The sequence below is a fragment of the Sprattus sprattus genome, assembly GCF_963457725.1.
Source record: "Sprattus sprattus genome assembly, chromosome: 1".
Taxonomy (NCBI): domain Eukaryota; kingdom Metazoa; phylum Chordata; class Actinopteri; order Clupeiformes; family Clupeidae; genus Sprattus; species Sprattus sprattus.
This window is the reverse complement of record NC_137920.1, coordinates 45,100,076-45,126,181: the sequence shown is the minus strand read 5'-3', so window position 1 is coordinate 45,126,181 and position 26,106 is coordinate 45,100,076. Positions and strand designations below refer to the sequence as shown.

Sequence of the window (26,106 nt, the reverse complement as noted above, 5' to 3'; positions counted from 1 at the left end):
CTAAAGGAAGTGAAGTCATATCTGATTGTTCTTTTCTATACACTAAAGGAAGTAAGGTCATATTTGTTCTTTTCTAGACACTAAAGGAAGGTCATACTGTATCTGACTGTTTTTTCTAAAGGAAGTGAGGCCATATCTGACTGTTCTTTCAATAAATTGATTCTTTCCACCTATATCTGCTACTTAACAAAAATGTTAAATCGTATTATTTCTTCTTAATATGTCTGCCCCCTTCATGGCCACTTGGAGCTATGTTTTTATCTGTTATTTGATCTATATCAGTTTTTTCTTAACTATGAGAATGGCTTGGTGCAAATATGATGGCCAGCTCCCATTCATGTGTGATGTGCTATAGCCTATACGTGTTTTATTTCCTTCATCTTAAATAACATGCCCACCTTGGGCAGGCTGAAGCAGTGTTTGTTTGTGCATGTTTGAGAATGTGGCCCTGGCTTTCACATTACATTTCAAAAGCTTACCACAACATCTTTTCCAGAATCATGCTACACGGGCACAGCAATGGTGCCAATACATTTTCTAACTCCAACTTTAACTCTTACCCCAGTTTATTTCTATTTTGAGACCTTATTGGAAACCACTTTAATAGAACAAGAGTCAAATACAAGATGTAAGGCAGCTTTTCACAGATCTAACAGTTCAACTGGCATGTTTTGCTTAAATGTTCAAACCATTGAAACAAATGGATTGTCAGGACCTGGCAAATTCATGTAAATGTTTTCACATTCAGGTATAGAATTACAGCTTTTGTTGAGTTAAAAGAACAACCAAACATGTGAGGGAAGGATCACTGGTATGTCTTCCAAACTTGTGGGTTTTAATTACAAGCTGCAGTTTTTCACCACAGTTAAAGGCTTACAAGACAGAAAATGCTGGGGTTCATTTATAAAAAAAAAATATACTTGTTTTGTTACTTCTCCGTGTATGAACACTACATCAGTGTAATTACAGAAAGGGAAGCGCGGCTCCACTCCAAACCCCTCTTTAGAAATGCAGTATGATTATACAGGTTTTTTTCTTCTTCTAAGAACACAAGATGCACCCTGGAGAGCATGACTATGTGATTTAGTATACTTAATTATGCAGGGCCGGGCAGGGTGTGAAGTTTCTCTGCATATTCACAGACTAAGCACTTCTGGTCTAGTCCCGTTCTCCTATAATGTCAGGGTACATTTCTTTTAACATTCTAAAAAACAAGCCAAGTGGTCATTTTTCTCACTTACAATTTGTTCTTTGTCCTCCAATGCCTTTGTTTTTTGATGTTCTAGTTCTTCTTCAAGCTCTGAAATCTGGTAGGGAGACAAATGATAACAAATGACAATTATGTGCAGAGGAAAGAGTGAATATATTAACTATGAGAATGGGCATATGCTTATACATTATATTTGTGGCAAAGGGGATAATTCCTAAATGCTTGATCCACCAAAACAATCAACAAAGCCCATATTTCACTCACACGGCACATTTTGTCTGCTTCTGTGGCAGCTGACCATGGTCTCATCCTTTTCACCTGATGACCATGGTCTCATCCTTTTTGACGTACCTCCAGTCCCCACCCATCTTCATGAGGAACTCCTGGGGCAATATGCCTGATGTTGCTCCTCCTTTTAAACAGCCCTCTATTTTCTGGGTGTGCACTTCGCCAGTTAAAGATAGCAACAGCCTCCTCATTTAGAAAATAATCAACATTGACCCAACTAACTACAAACCTATTTTGGAACTGCCTTTTATCATCAGAATTCTGGAAAAAGGTGGTTTAGAACAAATGTTCTGACATGTTGAAGCCTTCTAACAAATTTGTATCCTTTTTTGCTAAATGTGTATGTTTATGTTGTGTTGCAAGACATATTATTGATCATTCAGTGTCTAAATCTGCTCTGGGTTGGCTTGTATCCTATTTCTGATAAAGAAAAATCGGTACCACTTTACAATAAGACTCCATTATAAATGGTTTATAAATGGTTTATAAATAGGTCATTAATTAGGTTGTAAACCCTTTGTAAGTCATTAATAAGCCGTTATAAATTAGTTATAAACACAGTTTTTATATGTCGATGCGGGCTCACTATTTGGGAAGATCCCCATCTTGGCAACCCACTGTCTATCCCTTAACTTGCTCTACTAGCCTAATTGCACACTCCCTACCATTCTTGTGTCTGTTACTAGAGATTAAACCCCAGGAGGGGGGGTCTCACAACGTCCCCCCCCCCCCAAAAAAAAAAAGTTTACAATAAGGCTCCATTTTGCCAGTTATAAATGTTTGTAACTGATTACTAGATGATGATGTGTTTCACACTTTACAATAAGGCTCGGTTTTGCCATTTATAAATGTTAGTAACTGATTAATAAAGGGTGATTTGTTGTGTAATGAGTAGTAAGCAGTAACTTGATCTTGGATGGACAGATACTTTATTAATCCAGAGGGAAATTTTAGGACATCCAGTAGCATCCAGACACAACATCCATTTATTTTTTTCAATTTGAATTTGAATTACATGGGATGCACACTATGGTCTTATCTGGTTTTCCAGAGCTGATATAGAACATCAAAAATAATAATAATTGTGCTTTCTTTGTTAGCTAGTGACGTGACAACATAGGTCAGAAGGTCACAGACCAGCGCACCCACGGCAAATAGGGAGCTTGAGTTTTATATCTTGCCTATATGGAGGGGGGGGGGGGGGGGGCGGGGGGGCTTCTTGTGTTTCCGTTCCGTTCCCACTCCTTTTGAACGTGTTCTCCCTATGTGGATGTGATTTGTGGAAGTTGTGTCTGGATGCTACTGGATGTCCTAAAAATCCGTTCCGTTCCCACTCCTTTTGAACGTGTTCTCCCTATGTGGATGTGATTGGTGGATGTTGTGTCTGGATGCTACTGGATGTACTAAAATTTCCCTCTGGATTAATAAAGTATCCATCCATCCAAGATCAAGCTACTGCTAACTACTCATTACACAACAAATCACCCTTTATTAATCAGTTACTAACATTTATAACTGGCAAAACGGAGCCTTATTGTAAAGTGTGAAACACATCATCATCTAGTTATCAGTTACAAACATTAATAACTGGCAAAATGGAGCCTTATTGTAAAAAAAAAAATTGTGGGGGGGGGGGGGGGGCACATTGTGAGAAATGGACGAATGGTAGGGAGTGTGCTATTAGGCTAGTAGAGCAAGTTAAGGGATAGACAGTGGGTTGCCAAGATGGGGATCTTCCCAAATAGTGAGCCTGCATTGACATATACAAATTGTGTTTAAAACTAATTTGTAAGGGCTTATTAATGACTTACAAAGGGTTTACAACCTAATAAATAACCTATTTATAAACCATTTATAAACCATTTATAATGGAGTCTTATTGTAAAGTGGTACCGAAAAATCTTTGTCAGTGAGCTTGTACCTTATTTGTGATGATGCTTCCCAGAGCTTGTCAGGTCTATTGATACCCCTGAATCATAGCTTTTGCAGTTCTAATATTCTAATTCTAGTGTTCCCTCCCTCGCTATGTGTTGAAAGAACTGATAGCATCACTGGATCGCTTTATTGCTTGGACTCACACACTGACTGTGACGGCCGCTGCCGCACATTTAGACATTGCCAACACGGTAGAACCATTGCTACACCTGGCCTACTCCCTCCACACGTGAGGTATTAAGATTAATTAACTATCTTTAAGTTATTTCAGTTCATGCACGTTAATAGATATTTCAACTAGCATTTCCCATACTACCCGGTTTTATTTAGTTACAATAACCTCCAATTACGTGGCAGTACAAAGACACACAACACGTTTATTTCTGTTAATCATTCTGAGCTTTATTTAACATTTGAATGTATTCAGTTACAGTTCTGTGTATTACGTTTGTTTCATGTACTTACAATGTTGTGAGTTGTTTAAGTTACCGTGGCGTGGTGGGAGAATGGCGTGGCTTCCTGGATCCTCTTCGGTCAAAGGGCTTCCTGTCGGCGACCGGTCAGAATAAAAGTCCTCCGGAAGTCACCACCAGTCCAGACACGTCATGGGGGAGAGAGGATATTTAATTTGGTTAACAGAGATTAAGTTTATCCGTTGGTTATTGTTTGTGTTTATTCTTATTTAAGAAATGTGATTTATTTACCTTTATTCTTATGTTGAACTGGCTGAGATTGTCGTTGTTTGTTTCATGATGATGATGATTTTTCTTTACCCCTTTGCGGTGTTTATTGGTTTGGCCAGTCTGTATATAGGCTCCTCTGTTTGTTCATTTGGGAGGTCAGTCTTTTGTGTTTGGTTTACTTATAAGTTGGCAGTATGTTTTAGGTTCTGTTCAGTTGACCTCCTAGGCCTAGCATTATATTTTCTTTTGGTTTGATATTTGTTGATATGATTTTGTTATTTAGAGAACGTTATTTAATAAATCTCATTTTTGAAGCCCTACAAACTGCGTCACGAAAGCCTTACTGCCTGGTCCCTGACATGTGGTGGCAGCGGTGGGATCTCCAGTAGGGGGCGCAGTTTGTATTTATTTATTTTTTTCTTTTTTCCTCTCTTACAATTTTTTTATTGTTTTTCCTTTTTCTCTCCTCTTTTTGGATCCCTCTCACCATGAGTACTGGAAGAGGGAGAGGAACAAGACGGGTGATGGCGAAACTTGATGACGAATTGGAGTCGAATGACTCTGAAGGACAGAACCAGGGAGCTGTGGGAGGAGAAAGAGACGCTGGGGTGAGTGATCAAGAAATCACCCTCTCAGGCCTGGCAGGCCTCCTACAGGCCTACATGACACAGCAGAAGGAACAGGAGGTGCGCAGGAGCAAGGATGCTGACCAGCAGTGGCAAACCATTAAGGGACTCCAAGACCAGTTCAGCGGCCTACAACAGACACTGAAGGATCACACCACCCCCATTCCAGGTGAGCACCAAGGAGTACAGAAGAGCAGAGGACTACAACCCTCAGGGTGGGTCGAGAGACCGGCTCCAAGTGGATTGCAGCCTGGCAGGCCAACCCGTGCTGCTGTTCGCCCAGGGATATCCTCATCTGGGCCTGATCTATTTGAAGAGGAAGAGGAGTACTACGATGACCATCCACAGCGACCAGACAACCAGCGAAGATGCCCAGGTGACTCCAAAGACAGGTCAGGCTATGCCCATCATTCTTTTGGACCAAAGCTGCAAAAGCTGACAGAAGAAGATGACATTGAACATTTTCTAATCACGTTTGAACGAATTGCCAGAGCCTGCAGATGGCCTAGGGCCGACTGGTCGTTCCACCTCATCCCTCTTCTAACTGGTAAAGCCCGGGGGGCATATGTCCATATGGATGTCAATGAATCAGACGAATATGACAAAGTTAGAGCGGCCATATTAACCAAGTATGATGTTAACCCAGAATCTTATAGGCAGAAGTTCCGCTCTGTGGAGGTGGAGCCAGACGAAAGTCCAAAGGAGCTCTACGTCCGCCTCAAAGAGCTGTTTGAGAAATGGGTACAGCCTAGAGGCAGGTCGGTGGAGGAAGTGGGTGAGTTAATCATCCTGGAACAGTACTTGCGCGTGGTGTCCCCTGAGCTCCAAGTTTGGCTGAAGGAACATGCTCCAAATTCTGCCTCGGATGCTGCAGACATGGCTGCGGTGTATGTGGCTGCTCGAAGGAAGGATCAGCCTTGGAGCTATGCATCCTGGCAGGCCAGCAGAGATGCCCGGCGACCGAATTACTATCAGTCTCAGAAACCCTTTGCGAGTACTGGAAAGCCACCCGACAAAGACTACTCTCCTGGACAGGATAAGAGGCGTACCATCTGCTATCTCTGTGGCCAGGAGGGCCATACCAAGCCTTTCTGTCCCAAGAATCCTGCAAAGGTGAGCCAGGTCTGCTGTGGGCCAAAGAAAGAGCCACCAAGGGTAAGGACTAATCCGTCTATTCAACTGATGTCGGTGGAAGTGAATGGCAGACGGGCAGAAGCACTTCTGGACACGGGCAGTGACCAGACTTTGATACAACCACAGTATGTACAATCATGTCAAGTGAATGTTGCCGATACTGTTCCGATTCGCTGTGTCCATGGGGATGAGAAATGTCTGCCTACCGCTGAAGTCTATGTAAAGGTACAAGAACAAACTTACCTATTAACTGTTGGAGTAGCAGACAACCTCCCCTTTCCAATTGTACTGGGTCGTGATCTCCCTGTTCTTTTTGACCTTCTACAGCCTAGTCGTATGTGTAATGCTGTAGTCACTCGATTGCAAGCGAAATCAGACCAGGATGTGTCCCCTACTTTCAGTGCTCTCCCCTTCTTTGATGCAGACTACGAGGCCTTACCTGGGAAAATGCGCAAGTCACGCATGCAGAGGCGGCGGGAGAAGTTTACGGGATCTCCGGTGGAATCCATCGTGGAAGACACTCCTGAGCTCCCTTTGGGTCTTCGGCTTCCTGGAGACATTGGCCGGATGCAGAGGGATGACCCTAGCCTCGGCACGTTGGTCCGGAAAGCAGAGGAGAACAAAGACCATAATGAGATCGATGAGAAGGAGCAGTATGTGTGGAAACAGGGGATACTGCACCGGCGACAGGGGGTAATAGAGTTGCTAGTAGTGCCCCAAGAAGCACGTGAGCTGGTGTTGACTCTAGGTCATGCTATTCCCTGGGCTGGCCACTTGGGGAAACACAAAACCAGGGCCCGTATCAGCAAGCATTTTTTTTGGCCAGGATTGAGAGCAGATGTAGCTCAGTTCTGTAGAAGCTGCCCAGAGTGTCAAAAGACTACTGTGAGAGGCCCCTGTAGAGCCCCGTTGCAACCATTGCCTATCATAACCACTCCATTTGAGCGTCTGGGAATGGATGTTGTAGGCCCAGTAGAGAAGAGCAAGTCGGGGAATCGCTTCATGCTGGTAATCACTGACTATGCCACAAAGTACCCAGAAGTGTTCCCGTTAAAATCAGTCAAGGCAAAGTATGTGGCATTTTGTCTAGTGCAGCTGTTCGCTCGAGTGGGGTTCCCCCGAGAAATTCTGACTGACCAAGGCACAAATTTTATGTCCATCCTGCTGAAACAAGTGTACCAATTACTAGGTATCAAGAGCCTACGAACAACACCTTATCATCCCCAGACGGATGGTCTTACTGAACGGTTCAATCAAACGCTGAAACAGATGCTGCGTAAATTCGTCAATGACACCGGGTCAGACTGGGACCAATGGCTCCCCTTTCTCCTCTTTGCATATAGGGAGGTACCCCAGGCCTCAACTGGCGTTGCTCCTTTCGAACTTCTTTATGGCCATGAGGTAAGGGGACCCTTGTCCCTCTTGAAAGAGACCTGGGAGGGAGGAGAAGGGAGAGAGGAGCCCATTAATGTTGTTGATTATGTCCTTCAGATGAGAGAGAGGCTGCAGAGGATGTCCACCCTGGCGCAGGAGCATATGGCGCAGGCGCAGAAAGGTCAAAAGGCTTGGTATGACCGGTCTGCTCGGCAGAGGAACTTTTCACCGGGTCAGAAGGTGTTAGTGATGTTGCCAAGTCACGAGAGTAAGCTACTTGCCAAATGGCAGGGTCCGTATACGATCAAGGAGCGGATCGGGCCTGCTACTTACCGTGTCTCAACCCCAGGTCGGAGTCGTTCCACCAAAGTCCTCCACATCAATCTTCTGAAGGAATGGGTCTCCAGACCTGAAAAGAAAACGGAATCCTTGTTAATCAGACGAGTGGAAGAGGAAGACGATGATGAGGAGCAATACTTACCGAAGGTGACACCACTGGACCTGGAGCTGCAATATCTGTCAGAGGACCAGCAGCATGAGGTGAGAGCTCTGTGCACTCCTGAGGTTTTTTCGGAAACTCCTGGTCTGTCACATGTTGTGTCCCATGACATTGTGTTAACAGAAGGTGCTACAGCGAGGCGGATGAGCTACCGGATCCCTGAGCGGCTGTTGGGTCCCCTGAAGGAGGAAGTCGACCAGATGCTGTCTCTCGGGATCATTGAACCATCAAAGAGTGAGTGGTGCCACCCAGTGGTACTTGTACCAAAGAAGGATGGCGCAATCCGATTCTGTATTGATTTTCGTTATCTTAACTCTGTGTCAAAGTTTGATTGTTACCCAACCCCTAGGATTGATGAGCTGGTTGACCGCCTTGGGAAGGCGAAATATCTGACCACCATTGACCTGTGTAAAGGTTATTGGCAAATTGCATTAACCGAAAGATCTCGGGAGCTGACGGCGTTCCGGACGCCCTGGGGCTTTTTCCAATTCAAAGTCCTTCCGTTTGGACTGCACGGGGCACCTGCATCCTTCCAAAGATTAATGGACCAGGTGTTAAATGGACTATCTGACTTTGCTGGGGCATATCTTGATGATGTTGTGGTATATAGCTCATCCTGGAGTCAACATCTGGATCATCTGCAGACTGTACTACAACGCCTTCAAGAAGCAGGTTTGACAATCAACCCCAGGAAATGTGCTTTTGCTAGAGCAGAGATAGAATACCTGGGTTTTGTTATTGGCAAGGGTCAGGTTAAGCCCCAAGTCCAGAAAGTTCAGGCAATTGAGAACTGCCCTCTTCCTCAGACTCGAAAGCAACTCCGGTCATTCCTCGGCATGGCTGGCTTTTATAACCGCTTTATCCCAAATTTCTCCTCTAGAGCTGCTCTCCTGACGGACATGGTGGGGTCCAGGAGCCCCAACCAGGTACAATGGACGGAGGAGGCGAAGGCAGCCTTCCGGGACCTGAGCCATGCGTTGAGCAACGACCCTGTGCTGTATGGGCCAGACTTTGACCAAGTGTTTGTCTTACAAACGGATGCTTCAGACAGGGGGGTTGGTGCCGTCCTGCTGCAAGGACCACCAGAGGACCGTCACCCGGTGGCATTCATCAGTCGGAAGCTCTTCCCACGTGAGTCACGCTACTCTACCATAGAGAAGGAGGGTCTTGCCATTAAATGGGCGCTAGACTCCCTGAGATATTACCTGCTTGGACGTGAATTCATTCTGGAGACAGATCACAAAGCGCTGGAATGGATGCAGCGAATGAAAGACACGAATAGCAGAGTGACTCGTTGGTACCTGGCAATGCAGCCTTTCCGGTTCGCCATACGCCACATCCCGGGGCGGGCTAATGTGACGGCTGACTACCTTTCGCGCTGTCCCAGCCCGAGTTCTGAAGGGGGGGGAGATGTGACGGCCGCCGCCGCTGCCGCACATTTAGACATTGCCAACACGGTAGAACCATTGCTACACCTGGCCTACTCCCTCCACACGTGAGGTATTAAGATTAATTAACTATCTTTAAGTTATTTCAGTTCATGCACGTTAATAGATATTTCAACTAGCATTTCCCATACTACCCGGTTTTATTTAGTTACAATAACCTCCAATTACGTGGCAGTACAAAGACACACAACACGTTTATTTCTGTTAATCATTCTGAGCTTTATTTAACATTTGAATGTATTCAGTAACAGTTCTGTGTATTACGTTTGTTTCATGTACTTACAATGTTGTGAGTTGTTTAAGTTACCGTGGCGTGGTGGGAGAATCATAGATATCTTAGATAAAGGCTAGATATCCTGCCTGCGTTTCTGGCCGACGGAGCCGAATGTCCGCACATTTCGGCCATTTTGAGGACAGTATAGCTCACTCCCCCTTAACGTTGTGTTGGTAGTGGTACTTTTTAAGTAACCAGAACTTGCTCAATTTTCAACCGATTTTCAAACGGGTTGGTTTGTTATAAACGTAAGCTATTTCTTATGGCACTACATACTTATGAAGAATTATAAACATGGGTTTTCATATGAAAATAACATTGACAGGTCTCTGACAGGTCTCGTTTCAAGGGAGTGTTCAATAGAGCAGGTTGCACAAAATTCTGGCATCTTCATTGGCAATAAAGTCAGCAATTTCCTGTCGAAATCATAATGTAAGATGTTTAACAAACCAACCCGATTGGAAATCATGTGCAACTTCAGTTTTATTATGTGCAACTTAAGTTATATTGAAAAGAAAGAACAATTACTCGCCAATTGATGTCAAATGACTGATAAACAATAGCCGTGATACACAATTAAGCTGCACATTTCAACATGTTCAAGCATCCAGAATTATTACAAAGGTAATGACGATTGTAAATCAAGTCATTTGTGAATCCGTCAAAAATGTCCGCGAGATAAGAGTGTAAACGATTGTGAAGATCACTGACGTTACCTAACGTACCACTGATCCCTACCGGAAGCATACTGTCCTCAAAATGGCCTCCTGTGCAGACATTCAAGAGTCCGCCATAAACCATCTAGCCTTTATCTAAGATATCTATGGGGAGAATGGCGTGGCTTCCTGGATCCTCTTCGGTCAAAGGGCTTCCTGTCGGCGACCGGTCAGAATAAAAGTCCTCCGGAAGTCACCACCAGTCCAGACACGTCATGGGGGAGAGAGGATATTTAATTTGGTTAACAGAGATTAAGTTTATCCGTTGGTTATTGTTTGTGTTTATTCTTATTTAAGAAATGTGATTTATTTACCTTTATTCTTATGTTGAACTGGCTGAGATTGTCGTTGTTTGTTTCATGATGATGATGATTTTTCTTTACCCCTTTGCGGTGTTTATTGGTTTGGCCAGTCTGTATATAGGCTCCTCTGTTTGTTCATTTGGGAGGTCAGTCTTTTGTGTTTGGTTTACTTATAAGTTGGCAGTATGTTTTAGGTTCTGTTCAGTTGACCTCCTAGGCCTAGCATTATATTTTCTTTTGGTTTGATATTTGTTGATATGATTTTGTTATTTAGAGAACGTTATTTAATAAATCTCATTTTTGAAGCCCTACAAACTGCGTCACGAAAGCCTTACTGCCTGGTCCCTGACACTGACATACACAAAAGAAAGTAAGGTCAGTGCTACAGCATCAAAAGAATAGCAAGAAGCTATGGTAAATATGCAAGGGCCCTGGGTATAAAAGTATGTCGGGCAAGTTGATTGGCCAGTCAGTATTTTCAACTTTTAAAAGTTTCACTTAAATTATTGAGTTGAAGTAAACTAATGTCAAAGGAAACGTATGAGGCTACTAAATGAAAGAAGGCGTCCTAGTGTCATGGAAAACACTGCGCACCTGGGTGGAGGAAGGCGACAAAGGTTACTGTTCAGTTTGCTGGCTGGCTTAGGCCGATCGATGGAGGTAATTTTCAAGGGAACCAATAACAAGAGAAAACAAGGTTTAGGCGCACACGAAAAGCGGCTGGCAAAGCTGGTGGTGGACAACCCATCATCTAGGCCATTTCACGTCTGAACACAATGGGCAAACGACTAAATCCGTGTGGAGAAGTTCCCTTTTAGTTGATTCACTCATGAGTATTGGTGACAGCCCACACGGCTGAAGACACCTCTTATCACACCTTGTCATATGTCATGAGGTGACGTAGGGAGGCAACGCCTGCCTGCATATGCCAACCTTGCACCACCTGTCAGATCTCACATGCTGGTTTTAAGTGTAGCAAGTTAGCAATTTCTCTCGAAGCAGTTAGACTGTTCCATACAGGATTTGTTCAACAACATCCTCCATTGGTGCATTGACTTTCTGCAATGAAACTGTGTTGAGAGTTATTTGCAATAGGTTTAAAGTATGCTGCTTCTCCAACTAGCTAATGTTTAACTGCGGTCTAGAGTCAGCTTGCTGCCTGCGTCAACCGCAACAAATCCAGGCATTCAACCTTGTCCTCAGGGGTGGATGTTTTCTCTCCACGAGAAGGACTGACATGACACCTGCCGTTTGCCTGGGAATTCTCCACGCTAGAAGAGACTTCCCCACCTCACTGTATTTCCCCAGTCTGGCTGTGTTCCACTGGGACAAGACGTTTTTCAGCCCCCAGTTTGGTTGAAGTAAAGGAAAGTGTGTATCAGTTGTTGCAACAGTGTCTCAAATAAGAGACGTTCTTGTTCACTTACATTTTTATTTGGGATAAATTAGCCGACATAAGTCCTTTTTCCATCAGATTTTCAAGCGAATCAAATCTTAAAGCGAATTAATTTGTAGCGACATAAGAAGCGCCTAACGGTTTTCCATCGACAGAATGATTGTAGCGAATTAAAATTGTGTCACAATGCGCCGTGTTGAAGCGCATTTTTCTGACCCGCTAGATGATTTTCCATCAACAATGTAGCGCAATAGAACCTTCTGGGACGGTTACAGCAGCGCAGAGAGGGACCGATGTTCGCAAGCCTCTAGGCTCTTTTTTGCTGCACTTCGATACGTACAGTGATTTAAATTAAACTTTCTTAACACTAATGTTGAACTCCATACTAGCCCGAATTCATATTTCACTCAACCAGGAGTGATGAGTAAGACTGAGGTCGATTCGTTGTCAGCGCAAGCTATTGCTTGATCTCATACTTTTAGAGATGTTTCCTGATCGAGTATAGCCTACTTCATACTAGTATTTATAATGGAGAACCGAATGGCCAGCCTACAATGTTTAATGGTAATATGTCAGCTGATCACAGCTATCATAGTATTGCGGCGAAGGATGAGGGCAAGAAGGGTGGAACTGCTGAGCCTAGTCGAGGCCTGCCTGGCGTTACCTCGGCGCCCATCGCCGCAGATGTGGCAGCGACATCGCTCAAGTGCAGCGGCGGAGTTTGCGGGGGGGCAGGGGTGGTTGAAACGAGTAATTGCATTGGTTCAAAAATGTGTGGAATAATTAAGTCTGGTATGGTTTAATATCTCCGCTTTTAAATTGTCTGACTTAGGAAGTAAAATGCCAGACAGTTATTTCTCGAATGGCTGTTGAAATCGGCGAGGAGACAAGCCCTGATTGTGTGTTTATCGCATTTAAAACTCACCTACGTTAACGTCACGTCATCTGGGTCAACGTTTTCTCAGACCGTAAAGTAGCTACTTTTGGAGCTGACAATAAAAGCAGTAACCCTGTTTTTCTCGCCTCATTTATCAGAATAACTTACTCAAACGGGAATAAATCAAGAAATAAAGTCGAGAAACAAAGCATCAACATGATTTAAAAAATTGGTTTACCCGGCTTCTGCTCTGATATTAAGTAAGTAGGCTACCTAAGCAAGTAGGCTAGGCTACGGTATGTTGGCATCCAACTGGTAATACTACAATGCCAGTAGAAAATATATGGGAAGATAATTTCATTTAAAGGCAAACGTTTGTCTGCCACTATGACAGGGGCATTGCACGTCCACGTTTCCAGTGCAACTCATATAGTTCACGTCCTGCTTTTGAAGCAGCGATCTCTCAGCAGGATCCCCTGAGGATACCATGCCACGGGACATAGCCAGACCGTAGCCTACCTTATGCTCATGAAGGCAGCATGACTCACTTCACCACCACACCACTAGGCTAGAGCCAACCGCATAGTAGATCAATTTGACAGGTCATAAAGTCAGAAGAAGTCTTGTGCTTTTAGCTTAACGTGCTTTTGAGATAAATACATCTACAATAAACATGGTAGGACAATGGCTTTTTTCATTTCTGCCAGATGCATTTTCCTTGTGTTCAAGTTTAAGACGACGGCATGCATGTGTATGTCGTCTTCAAGTTAGTTATTAGCCTGTTTGAGACTGTGATGGCAAGCGTGCTGCTCTGTTTGGTGGTGAGTAAGTGAGCCTCCTCGCGAGCCTGCAGACAGACGGTGATAGCTTCCATAATCAGCTGCTGGATATAACAGTAGCTCCGCCAGCTATAACTAGCTAGTGAACTCTAGCTTACAACGTTTACCTACTCACTTGAGCTGCAAATCTCTACCATGACAGTATAATTAGCACCCATCTCGGCAGATATCTTTTAAATGTTTATTTTTGTGCCATATTTTAAATCTAAATTAGTTAATTTCTCTTCCTAAAACCCACTAGAGGACACTAGTTTAACTCTCGTTGTCAATGCGCATGCGCGACATTCTATATCGCTTCAACCGTTTTCCATTACTTTTATGTCGCTAGAACTTCCCCAAAACCACCTCTGCGAATTAACTTAGTGCGACAAAATCGGCGTTAGAGCGATATAACCCTTTTTCCATCACATATGTCGCACTAACTTTTGATCCGCACCATTTTAAAGCGCATTATCTTTTTGATGGAAAAAGGACTATACATGGAGTGTTCAGCCTCTTCTCTCTCCACAAGAAGGTAGCTACCAACGCTCTGTGGAGCTCGACTTCAACAGGCTGCCTTGCTTTACAAATCCTGCTCTAATGCATGTTTCAGTATTGAACTTAATGAAACACGAGTGTCAAGACAGCGATGTGGCTGTTATGAGAGAAGAAATAAACTCTTGTTGTCTTCGCCAACAATAAGAGTTCAGCAATTTCCTGTCTATTTCTTAGTGCTGTCAGTTTAACGCGTTATTAACGGCGTTAACACAAACCCATTTTTTTTTTTTTTTTAGATTAACGTTCTTTTCGCCCTCCCAAACTGTGTAGTAGGCTAACGTCACGTTTGAGTGAATGATAAGCGCGATACGACGAAACGGATGATAAAAAGCTTCTGAATGGAAAGTTTACCTTTAAAAGAAGCGAGCTTTACTGTGAAAATGTCAACAGGCAGCTGGTTGAAAGCACTGAAGTAGTTGTCTTACCTCTTATTGGTAACCTAACTGTTCCGGTTTATTGATTTTGAAAAAAGAGGCCTGACTTCTATGTTCACAGCAAACTTGAAAAAAAAAAATATTAAGCCATGGTTTACCTGCACTATAGGCTGAGTCCTTGTTTATCTTAAATGTGCACTTTATAAGCCCTGTTTGGCAATGTTGTTTTTCAATAAAATGAAACATTGCTTAAAGCAAGCCAATCCACTTTTCCATGTTAATAAGAGCATTAAAATAAAATAAAATAAAAATGATGGAAAAAAATAATTGAAGGGCCATTTAGAATAGAACAAATGTGCGATCGCAATTCATTTTGATTAATTTAATCGCAATTAATTTTGAGTTAACTATGACAAAAATGCGATTAATCGCGATTAAATATTTTAATCGTTTGACAGCCCTTCTATTTATACATTGATTGTGTTAAGGAATTCTGCAGCCATGCAGTTAGTACTTGGCTGTGGCCTATAGATATCTTTCACCTGGTAGTAAGTAACTCGGACAGTAGCCTATCTAAAGCGTGTATAGATCTCTTTCTCTCAATCTTTCACATACGAATCCCATGCATCAGGTAAAAACATGGAATGACAAATTTCACATATTCAGTCTTCCATGCTGATAAAGTAATAGGTGTATTTAAGAGGTTTCTTAGGGAACTATCCTAGCTATCTCTTGCTTAGGGAACCATCTTAACAGTATGCAATATGAATGTTAATATGTGTAATGAGGCAGAGGCACCCTAAGTTTTTTGGGCATTTGACGACCACCATAGGTACTGGCATACGCTTGTCAAGTGACTAGTATTCAGCTGATTGCAATTCAGCAACCTCACCACTACATGCCACTGAAAACTACACACAGTACCAGGGTTTTTTCTAAACAAGGGAACAGGGGCGCTGCGCCCCGATACTCCCGGCGTGCGCCCTCCTACCGAAATGCCGATTGAACCTGTCAGACTTGGACCTGTACTTACATGCTGCCGTATAACATACACTATTTCTCAAAACGATCTTTTCTCCGTGAAAATATTCCAACACCACCACCTTAAAGTGTGTCTGATCCTCTAATTAGTTATAATTACTCCAAAAATATTCCGATCCGACCGTTAGACGGTACAAAAACGATCCAAATTGGAGTTTCCTAATATGTATTAGCAGCGAGGCTAGCTAGCTACAATGTGTTTCAATGGATTTTTGGTCTAAGCGTTTGCAGCGACCTAACAGGTGAGATCTCACCAGTCAAATTGTCTGACTGGAATTTCTTAAAAATCCCGTCCCGCAAACACAATCTGAATTTGACAACAATCCTTATATTTAGGCCTATAAAGCAAACGTGCACTGCCTTTATTATGTTTTAAAGGAACAGGCTATTCTGCCGTTTGAAAGTTATTAAACAACACGCATATGCTGCATTTTAAATAAAGCGCAAACCGTCGGTTACAAACAAGGAGCGGCTGAGTGAGAAGGATCAAACATGGCCAAGCAGACTAGCCTTAAAAGCTTTTTTCAGAGGCCAAATGCAACTGATGATAGTGAACCGTCTGACGAGGATGAATCTGTAATACCTGCAGTGTTGCGTCTGGACGCGTTTCATTTCATTATACTGTCTATGCCGTGCGTGAGATCGCCGAAGTTGCGTAGAGGCCGAGAGCGGTATTGCAGACAGATAGAGATTTTGAAAAATTATAGCTCGCAACATATTGAAAAAAAGAACTGAAAAAGTTCATTTTTTGGAGCTGTGAACTTAGTTCAAAATGTTTAATTATAAACTATGAACTGAACTAGTGGTATAACCCTGGTTAGTGTGTAAAATTGCAAGTGACACATCATATATGCCTTGGCCTTGGTGTTCTTGCAAACACAAGTATGCAGGAACAATCCAAGTCCAAGTAAATGCAAGTGCAAGTGACACATCATGTGGAAGTGTACAAGTTGTAGTAGTAAATAAAAGTTTGGCCAATATTTTGATATGTGTCGTGTTCATTTACAGGGTAAAGTTGTACACTTCTATCAAAGGTTAAAAAGTTGCACAACAGTTGATAATGTCTTGTTTTTCAGGATGACCACAAGAGCTAGAATTTCTCTCTAAGATAGCCTCAGAATGTACCATTTAAGCTTACATTTTTCAAATGCTTCGCTCCATGGAAGGGGTAGCCCCCCCTTCCACACCATCCCCCGCCTCGGTCGCATCGCTCCCTCGGCTCCGCGCAGGGTATGCTCCCTGATACTTTTTTTTTCTAGAAAAACCCCTTTACTATGTAAAACTTTCCTTAGCTTAGGGGAAAGTAAGTATTTGAACCCCTGCAAATTTGGCAAGTTTGGCCACTTGCAAAGAAATATGTGATCTAGAATTGTAATGGTAGGTGTATTTTAACAGTGAGAAACAGAATATCAACAAAAAAATCCAGAAAACTGCATTTTATAAGTTTTATGACTTTATTTGCATTTGATGCAAAAAATACGTTTTTAAACCCCCAGGCAAACAGCAAGAATTCTGGCTCCCAATGGCCAGTTACGTGCCCAAGAAGCACACAGATTAGTCCTCATTAGGTTTAACAAGGTATACCTGATCTCAACTGGTGTCCTGTATAAAAGAAACCTGTCCAAAGAATCATACTTCACACCTTCAACCTCACCACCATGGGCAAGACCAAAGAGTTGTCCAAGGACGTCAGAGATAAGATTGTAGACCTGCACAAGGTTGGAATGGGCTACAAAACCCTTGGCAAGCAGCTTGGTGAGAAGCAGATAACTATTGGTGCGATTATTCATAAATGGAAGCAACACCAAACAACTGTCACCCGCTCTAGGTCTGGGGGTTCTTGCAAGATATCCCCTCATGCGGTATCGGTGATCATCCGAAAGGTGCAGAATTACCCCAGAACTACACAGGGGGAGCTTGTGAATGATCTCAAGGCAGCTGGGACCACAGTCACCAAGAAAACCATTGGCAACACACTACGCCGTAATTCTTCGAAGTACTGCAGCATTCGCAAGGTCCCACTGCTCAAGGAGCTCACATGTACAGGGCCATCTGAAGTTTGCCAATGAACACTTGAATGATTCAAAGGAGGATTGGGAGACAGGATGTGTTCAGATGAGACCAAAATCAAGCTCTTTGGCATCAACTAGACTTGCCGCGTTTGGAGGGGGAAGAATGCTGAATATGACACCATCCCCACCGTCAAGCATGGTGGTGGAAACATTATGCTTTGGGCTGTTTCTCTGCCAAGGTTACAGGACGACTCCACCGCATCGAGGGGACTATGGATGGGGCCATGTAACGTGGAATATTGGGCTTGAGTGGCCACACTTGCAAAATCGGCAGGGGTTCAAATACTTATTTTCCCCATTGCAGTCAATACTACTTATTGTAGTGCTTGAAAAAGGTTGATGGATTACCCTCTTAACATCAGCACCCTAACCCTAACAAGGCTGTGTTCTCTTCCTTCTACTCCTTGTACACAAACAGCTGCACCTCCAGTCATCAGTCTGTCATGCTCCTAAAATGTGCAGATGACACTACCCTCAGTTGGTCATCTCTGGTGGGGATGAGTCTGCCTACAGGTGGGAGATTGACCATCTGGTGACCTGGTGCTGCCAAAACAACATGGAGCTTGACGTTCTAAAGACTGTCCCCAGTGTCTGTGTCCCCAGTGATCCTTGTGGAGTCTTTTCACTTCCTGGGTATTCCATCTGCCATCATTGAGTCCATCCTAATCTGTCTCTATACTGCCATCATTGAGTCCATCCTAATAATCTGCACCTCTACACTGCCATCATTGAGTCCATCCTAATCTGTCTCTATACTGCCATCATTGAGTCCATCCTATTAATCTGCACCTCTATACTGCCATTATTAAATTCATTCTAATCTGCACCTCTACACTGCCATCATTGAGTCCATCCTAATCTGCACCTCTATACTGCCATCATTGAGTCCATCCTAATCTGCACCTCTATACTGCCATCATTGAGTCCATCCTAATCTGCACCTCTATACAGGGTTCATTCACATTTTGACCAATGGATTTCCATGACTTTTCCATGAATTTAAACCAAATTTCCATGACCAAACATTTTGTGAAATCTCTGTGTATACATGAAAAAGTGATAAAATGTAGTATTTAAACTAACAATGACAATTCCAAAGCATACAAAAATATATAGTTTAAGCTCTGTGTCTTAAACTTAGTGCATTTTGTTAGCATTTGAATATGCTTCCATAGGCCATTGAATGCTTGGCATGTAAAAAAAAAAAAAATAATAATAATAATAATTTTGAGAAAATGAGGCAGAACACCGTCACAGATTTTTGATATGTTAAGAACAAATATCTAATCTTTCCAAAACAGTTAGTTTTGGTAGATGCTGTAATTTTTTTTGCTATAGCATGCCAAAAGTTGCACAAAATGGGTTTTTATCCATTTTCAAGCTGCAATATTTTCAAGACCATTCATCACATAGGGACAGTTTTGTATAGGAAGTCTCTAGCTTTAACATTGAGCTTCCACAGGCCCTTAAAGATGCTGTCACAGAGCGTAGAGTAAAGTTTTTGCGCAAATTCAAGCACCCCGAATACTAGGATATATACACAAGTCCATATTCAAGTAATGTTAACTGATAACGTTTGAAGAAGCTGGCTTAAATACTTTTCTATTTATAGCCATTTGAAAATGGCTCTTCAGAAAACGCTGCTAAAAAAGTGTCTAAAAATGCGCAACTTAGTTGCTAAAACATTTTTGTGTGACAAAACTATTGGGAGAGCTAATATTTGGGTCTATACCTATTAAGAAGTTATGAACATGAACATCATTGAATGGATGATCGAGTGGGAAGATTTTCTTAAATGTTGACGTTTGCCATGGAATGGCTCAAATGTGTTCCAATCTGGCTATCAGGGAACATTCGTCGAAATAGCAGTCTGGCATCTTCTTATGATTTAAAAGAATAATGCGAATTGGCCACATTACCTCCGCAGTTTAGTTAGGACTTTATTTTTCGTAACAGAATCGGTTATCGACGCCTGCTTGGTAGCCGAAGAGAGTGACGTGCTGCTCGGCGTAGCATTTGCCCTTTCTGTGGTGAGAAAGCCGGTGATAGGGTAGGGTAGCTTCGCTAGCAGCAGCGCTCTGTTTGCGTCCTTTGGCATGGCTTGTGAAAGGTTAATGCCGCCTCTTCCATGTTTGAAATGTCGAATTATTTGCCACCACACAACCTACATTTTGCTCGTCCCGAGTGTTCGTCTCTTTTTACCCATGACATGTACCTTTCCATGTAGCCAAGCATGGTTTAATCTACACTTCCCTGGCATTATACGGTCCGCTTACCTGAGTTACTGTTGCTATGCCCACGGAACTTTTCAGTTAGTACGAGAGCGTATGCCTGTTTATATTTTGAGCGTATTTCTTTTACATTTTAAAAGCATATTAATTATCAAAAACTCAGCGTAAATAACTTTGAAAATATGAATATAACTAATTTCCATGACTTTTTCAAAATTTTTGGGATTTTTTTTTTTTTTCAAGCACTTTTCCAGGCCTGGAAATAACCATTTTAAAATTCCATGACTTTTCCAGGTTTTTCATGACCGTACGAACCCTGTCTATACTGCCATCATTGAGTCCATCCAAATCTGCACATACTGCCATCATTGAGTCCATCCTAATTTGCACCCCTATACTGCCATCATTGAGTCCATCCTAATCTGTCTCTATACTGCCATGCCATCATTGAGTCCATCCTAATAATCTGCACCTCTACACTGCCATCATTGAGCCCATCCTAATCTGTCTCTATACTGCCATCATTGAGTCCATCCTATTAATCTGCACCTCTAGACTGCCATCATTGAGGCCATCCTAATCTGCACCTCTACACTGCCATCATTGAGTCCATCCTAATCTGCACCTCTATACTAACATCATAGTCCATCCTAATCTGCACCTCTATACTGCCATCATTGAGTCCATCCTCATCTGTCTCTTTACTGCCATCATTAAATCCATCCTAATCTGCACCTCTACACTGCCATCATTGAGTCCATCCTAATCTGTCTCTATACTGCCATCATTGAGTCCATCCTAATAATCTGCACCTCTATATTGCCATCATTGAGTCCATCCTAATCTGTTTCTATACTGCCATCATTGAGTCCATCCTAATAATCGCCACCTCTACACGGCCATCATTGAGTCCATCCTAATCTGTTTCTATACTGCCATCATTGAGTCCATCCTAATAATCGGCACCTCTACACGGCCATCATTGAGTCCATCCTAATCTGCACTGCCATCATTGAGTCCATCCTAATAATCTGCACCTCTATACTGCCATCATTGAGTCCATCCTAATATGTCTCTATACTGCCATCATTGAGTCCATCCTAATAATCTGCACCTCTATACTGCCATCATTGAGTCCATCCTAATCTGTCTCTATACTGCCATCATTGAGTCCATCCTAATAATCTGCACCTCTATACTGCCATCATTGAGTCCATCCTAATCTGTCTCTATACTGCCATCATTGAGTCCATCCTAATCTGTCTCTATACTGCCATCATTGAACATCCTAATAATCTGCACCTCTATACTGCCATCATTGAGTCCATCCTAATAATCTGCACCTCTATACTGCCATCATTGAGTCCATCCTAGTCTGCACCTCTACACTGCCATAATTGAGTCCATCCTAATCTGCACCTCTATACTGCCATCATTGAGTCCATCCTAATCTGCACCTCTATACTGCCATCATTGAGTCCATCCTAATATGTCTCTATACTGCCATCATTGAGTACATCCTAATCTGCACCATCACTATCTTGGACGCTTTTTCCATTGCTAAAGACAAGAGCAAACTGCAGCATGTCATTCTGTCTGTTGAGAGGGTCATTGGGTCACAGGGCTCCATTCTGCCATCGCACCAGAACCTGCCCGTCTCCAAGAGCCTGAAGTGAACTGGGAAGATTATGGCTGACCCCTCCCAGCCTGCTTAGAAACTTAAAAAAAAAAAAAATACGTGGCTGTGGTCCATCAGGGCCAAAACCTCATGCCAGAAGGACTTCAGTAAATGCCCACTAACTCCTGCTTCACTCCTATAGACAGCTATTGAACGTGTCATATTGATGCAATCTTTTACATTTAGTTAATCTTGCACTTGTTTCACATAGCCTAGATTCTCTGTTTTAAATGATATGTATAAATATTTACCATAATCTATGAGCATTTATATTCAGCTTTCGTTTATATTTATGTTTCTTTTGTGGAGAAAGAAAAAGAAGACAAATGACTTGTATGTGAAAACATAGCATGAAAATCCATTTCTGATTCTGATTCTGTAGTTCTGCCATCATTGAGTCCATCCTAATAATATGCACCTCTATACTGCCATCATTGAGTCCATCCTAATCTGTTTCTATACTGCCATCATTGAGTCCATCCTAATCTGTTTCTATACTGCCATCATTGAGTCCATCCTAATAATCGCCACCTCTACACGGCCATCATTGAGTCCATCCTAATCTGTTTCTATACTGCCATCATTGAGTCCATCCTAATAATCGGCACCTCTACACGGCCATCATTGAGTCCATCCTAATCTGCACTGCCATCATTGAGTCCATCCTAATAATCTGCACCTCTATACTGCCATCATTGAGTCCATCCTAATATGTCTCTATACTGCCATCATTGAGTCCATCCTAATAATCTGCACCTCTATACTGCCATCATTGAGTCCATCCTAATCTGTCTCTATACTGCCATCATTGAGTCCATCCTAATAATCTGCACCTCTATACTGCCATCATTGAGTCCATCCTAATCCGTCTCTATACTGCCATCATTGAGTCCATCCAATCTGTCTCTATACTGCCATCATTGAACATCCTAATAATCTGCACCTCTATACTGCCATCATTGAGTCCATCCTAATAATCTGCACCTCTATACTGCCATCATTGAGTCCATCCTAGTCTGCACCTCTACACTGCCATAATTGAGTCCATCCTAATCTGCACCTCTATACTGCCATCATTGAGTCCATCCTAATCTGCACCTCTATACTGCCATCATTGAGTCCATCCTAATATGTCTCTATACTGCCATCATTGAGTACATCCTAATCTGCACCATCACTATCTTGGACGCTTTTTCCATTGCTAAAGACAAGAGCAAACTGCAGCATGTCATTCTGTCTGTTGAGAGGGTCATTGGGTCACAGGGCTGCAATCTGCCATCGCACCAGAACCTGCCCGTCTCCAAGAGCCTGAAGTGAACTGGGAAGATTATGGCTGACCCCTCCCAGCCTGCTTAGAAACTTAAAAAAAAAAAAAAAATACGTGGCTGTGGTCCATCAGGGCCAAAACCTCATGCCAGAAGGACTTCAGTAAATGCCCACTAACTCCTGCTTCACTCCTATAGACAGCTATTGAACGTGTCATATTGATGCAATCTTTTACATTTAGTCAATCTTGCACTTGTTTCACATAGCCTAGATTCTCTGTTTTAAATGATATGTATAAATATTTACCATAATCTATGAGCATTTATATTCAGCTTTCTATTGTTTATATTTATGTTTCTTTTGTGGAGGAAGAAAAAGAAGACAAATGACTTGTATGTGAAAACATAGCATGAAAATCCATTTCTGATTCTGATTCTGTAGTTATAGTAAATACGTGTAAGGCTGAGGTCTCAATTTTACATGCATTGCAAATCATGCTTTTGCTCTCTATAGCTGCCATTACTCTTGGGTTCGCCACATGTTTTCATCATGAAATTCAATAGCCCAATTTCCAAACTTTTCTGTATACTGCATGTACGTACGTACAACCATATGGAATGGGACAAGGACCAGTGGATAGGTTTTAAGCCCAAAGTGAGGACCAGCCAACCAATCACTGATTCTGGCTCCTGAGAGCAGGCAGAGAACAACAACAGAGAACCCAGCCAGCAGAAGCCAACCCCTCTTCCTGAAGATTTAGGCACATCAAAATGTTGATGCTAATAGTAATACAGCCAAAGTCATGAGTTAAACATGATTGAGGAGTATTCAAACCAAGCTTTACCCAATGAAATCCCGGTGTAAAGAAAAGGAACAAAGCGAGATTAGATGGGTGATTTAAACATAGACCCATGCTTAGCATGAGGTCACCAGATTTATGGACCTTGTAAGAGGCCGTAACATGTGCCTATTTATGGCAAGTTACAAATACGGCAAAAGCTACCTGAATTTTGTGTAATTTTCAGAATGTTATTTGAAAAGGTGACGATATGACTGTCGATAGTCTATTCTTGGTGTGAAATGACAAAACGTTACCTTGGCTTCTTTTTCTGATTCTTTTTTCTTCAAGAATGCAATGATATCGACAGTCTCTTTTTCGGCTCGGTACTGTTGGTTTGTGAGCTGTTCATTTGCATGGGCAAGTCTTCGGGCAGCCTCACGGTATTCCAAGCGTGAGCTCTCGGTGATACCCAGCCGGGTTTCCCAAAGGGCAGCATTTGCTTTTGCCCTCTCGATTTCAGACTCTCTTTCCCCTTTTGATTCCTGCTTTCCCTCTTTTTTCCCTTTACTGCAAGGACAAGGTTGAAAAGAAACAAATGTCAATTTATGCTATAAAAGCAGAAGTCGCTGGTGAAGTATCAATAGCTATCTGAAATATGATCAGGTAGCATAGAAGCTAACGTCAGTTAGAGTAGCTGCCTATGTATAACTTGTTACCATCCAGAAACCACAGTTGAATAGATGTAGATGGCAATGTACTCTATATATATGTACATTACACTTCTGAAACACTTACCCTTTCCCTTTCTTTCCCTTTTTCCCCTTCTTCTTAATCATGATCCTACCGAGGGTGAAGGCAAGTTTACCAGCAACCTTTTGTTTACCCCTGTTGCCACAGCAACGCAGGATGACACAATCCACACGAGATGGAAAGCCAACTAGTGAGAACATTTTAAAGTCTATTTTGATAAATAGTAATAGATAACAATATTCATAAAATGTGTGCATACTAAACAAATACATGTGCTTGCACAGTTGCAGTGAAAAAATAATTGGATTGACTTGAATGTATGTAGGTTACTTAAGTTTTTATGTTGTCAAGTCTTTGACCTTTGTAGTGCTGTACGCTAGTAACGCCCCCATTCCTTCAAAACTGCTCCCTCTTTTCACTGTTGAGTATATAAATATATAACATGGAGAGCCCTCTCCTAAAACTGTGGTGCCATGATGCTCTTCAGTCACTTGTTATCATGGGCAAGAAGTTAGGTTGAGACAGAATGTTAATATGTCAGGGCTGTACATTTCAGAAAACATGAATATTGTATTGCTTAGCAGAAATATATTAACAATTTGAGTTGCTACACATTTTTAAGTTTCAAAATATCTCCATTTGCTGACTCAAAGATAAAAGCAGAATGGGCCCAGAGAGGCCCCAATAGCTCAACACTTAGTTAAGTATACACTTATGTTTCCTCCCACAAAGGTGCTCAATGATATTCTCAACTAATCTTTAGCAAGCAGAGGTGTACATAATGTACAGCCTTCTAGTTATGCAAGAAAGAAAATTGTTATTGTAGAACGAGTCGATTGTTTACAAATAATCCACACCAGTATCTATTATAAACAGTCTAAAAGAGTCTTTTACCTTACGTTTTTGCAACATCTCATCTCGGTACTGTATTGGCAGTGCAGTCTAAAATCTAGTAAAAAAAATCTATGCAGGTGTCCAAAGGCCTTGGTTACCTCTTATCTGCAGCAATCCTGATACCTCCTGATTTCAAGGCGTTCTTTATCGTGGGTAGCAATTTACCTTGGGGTAGGGTACAAATAAAGATTAACAGCTCTGAATTATCTACATTATTGTGTAGGGGACAGGTGCAATAAATGCAAAACAGATATTCAAAGCATGCTGAAGCTTATAGTGATTATTTGATATGGTTATTCACTGTCAAATATGTGTGAGAACATTTTTAGGCCCACATTAATTAGCAATTTAGTTTGTCATCGAAAAACATTTGCACTATTTGATGGACAGGGGCAGTGACACCCTCATACCCATGAGTGTTCAAACTGTGTCTCACCTGTGCCTCATATGCACCTCTGAGTGTTCAAACTGTGCTGTCTCGTCTCTGCTTCATATGCAATCTCTGAGTGTTCACCCTGTGTCTCATATCCGCTTCATATGCACCTCTGAGTGTTCAAACTGTGCTTACTCACCTCTGCTTCATATACAATCTCTGAGTGTTCAAACTGTGCTTACTCACCTCTGCTTCATATACAATCTCTGAGTGTTCAAACTGTGCTTACTCACCTCTACTTCTTATACAATCTCTGAGTGTTCAAACTGTGCTTACTCACCTCTGATTCATATGCACCTCTGAGTGTTCAAACTGTGCTTAATCACCTCTGCTTCATATACAATCTCTGAGTGTTCAAACTGTGCTTACTCACCTCTGCCTCAAATACAATCTCTCAGTGTTCAAACTGTGTCTGACCTACGCCCTGGTGAGAGCAACTGAAACAATA

At 42.3% G+C, this 26,106-nt stretch overlaps 1 protein-coding gene across 1 annotated transcript in view; it reads right to left on the bottom strand.

The window, feature by feature from the left end:
• Window positions 1-25,808, bottom strand: part of bbof1a (basal body orientation factor 1a) — a gene marked incomplete at its 5' end in the record, with an annotated part of 77,142 nt that extends 51,334 nt beyond the window's left edge. The window contains 4 exons of the mRNA XM_080844529.1: window positions 1,242-1,307; window positions 23,896-24,148; window positions 24,377-24,466; window positions 25,798-25,808. Coding sequence (XP_080700655.1) covers window positions 1,242-1,307; window positions 23,896-24,148; window positions 24,377-24,466; window positions 25,798-25,808 — 420 coding nt within the window. The remainder of the gene's footprint in view (window positions 1-1,241; window positions 1,308-23,895; window positions 24,149-24,376; window positions 24,467-25,797) is intronic.
• Window positions 25,809-26,106: the final 298 nt, after the last annotated feature.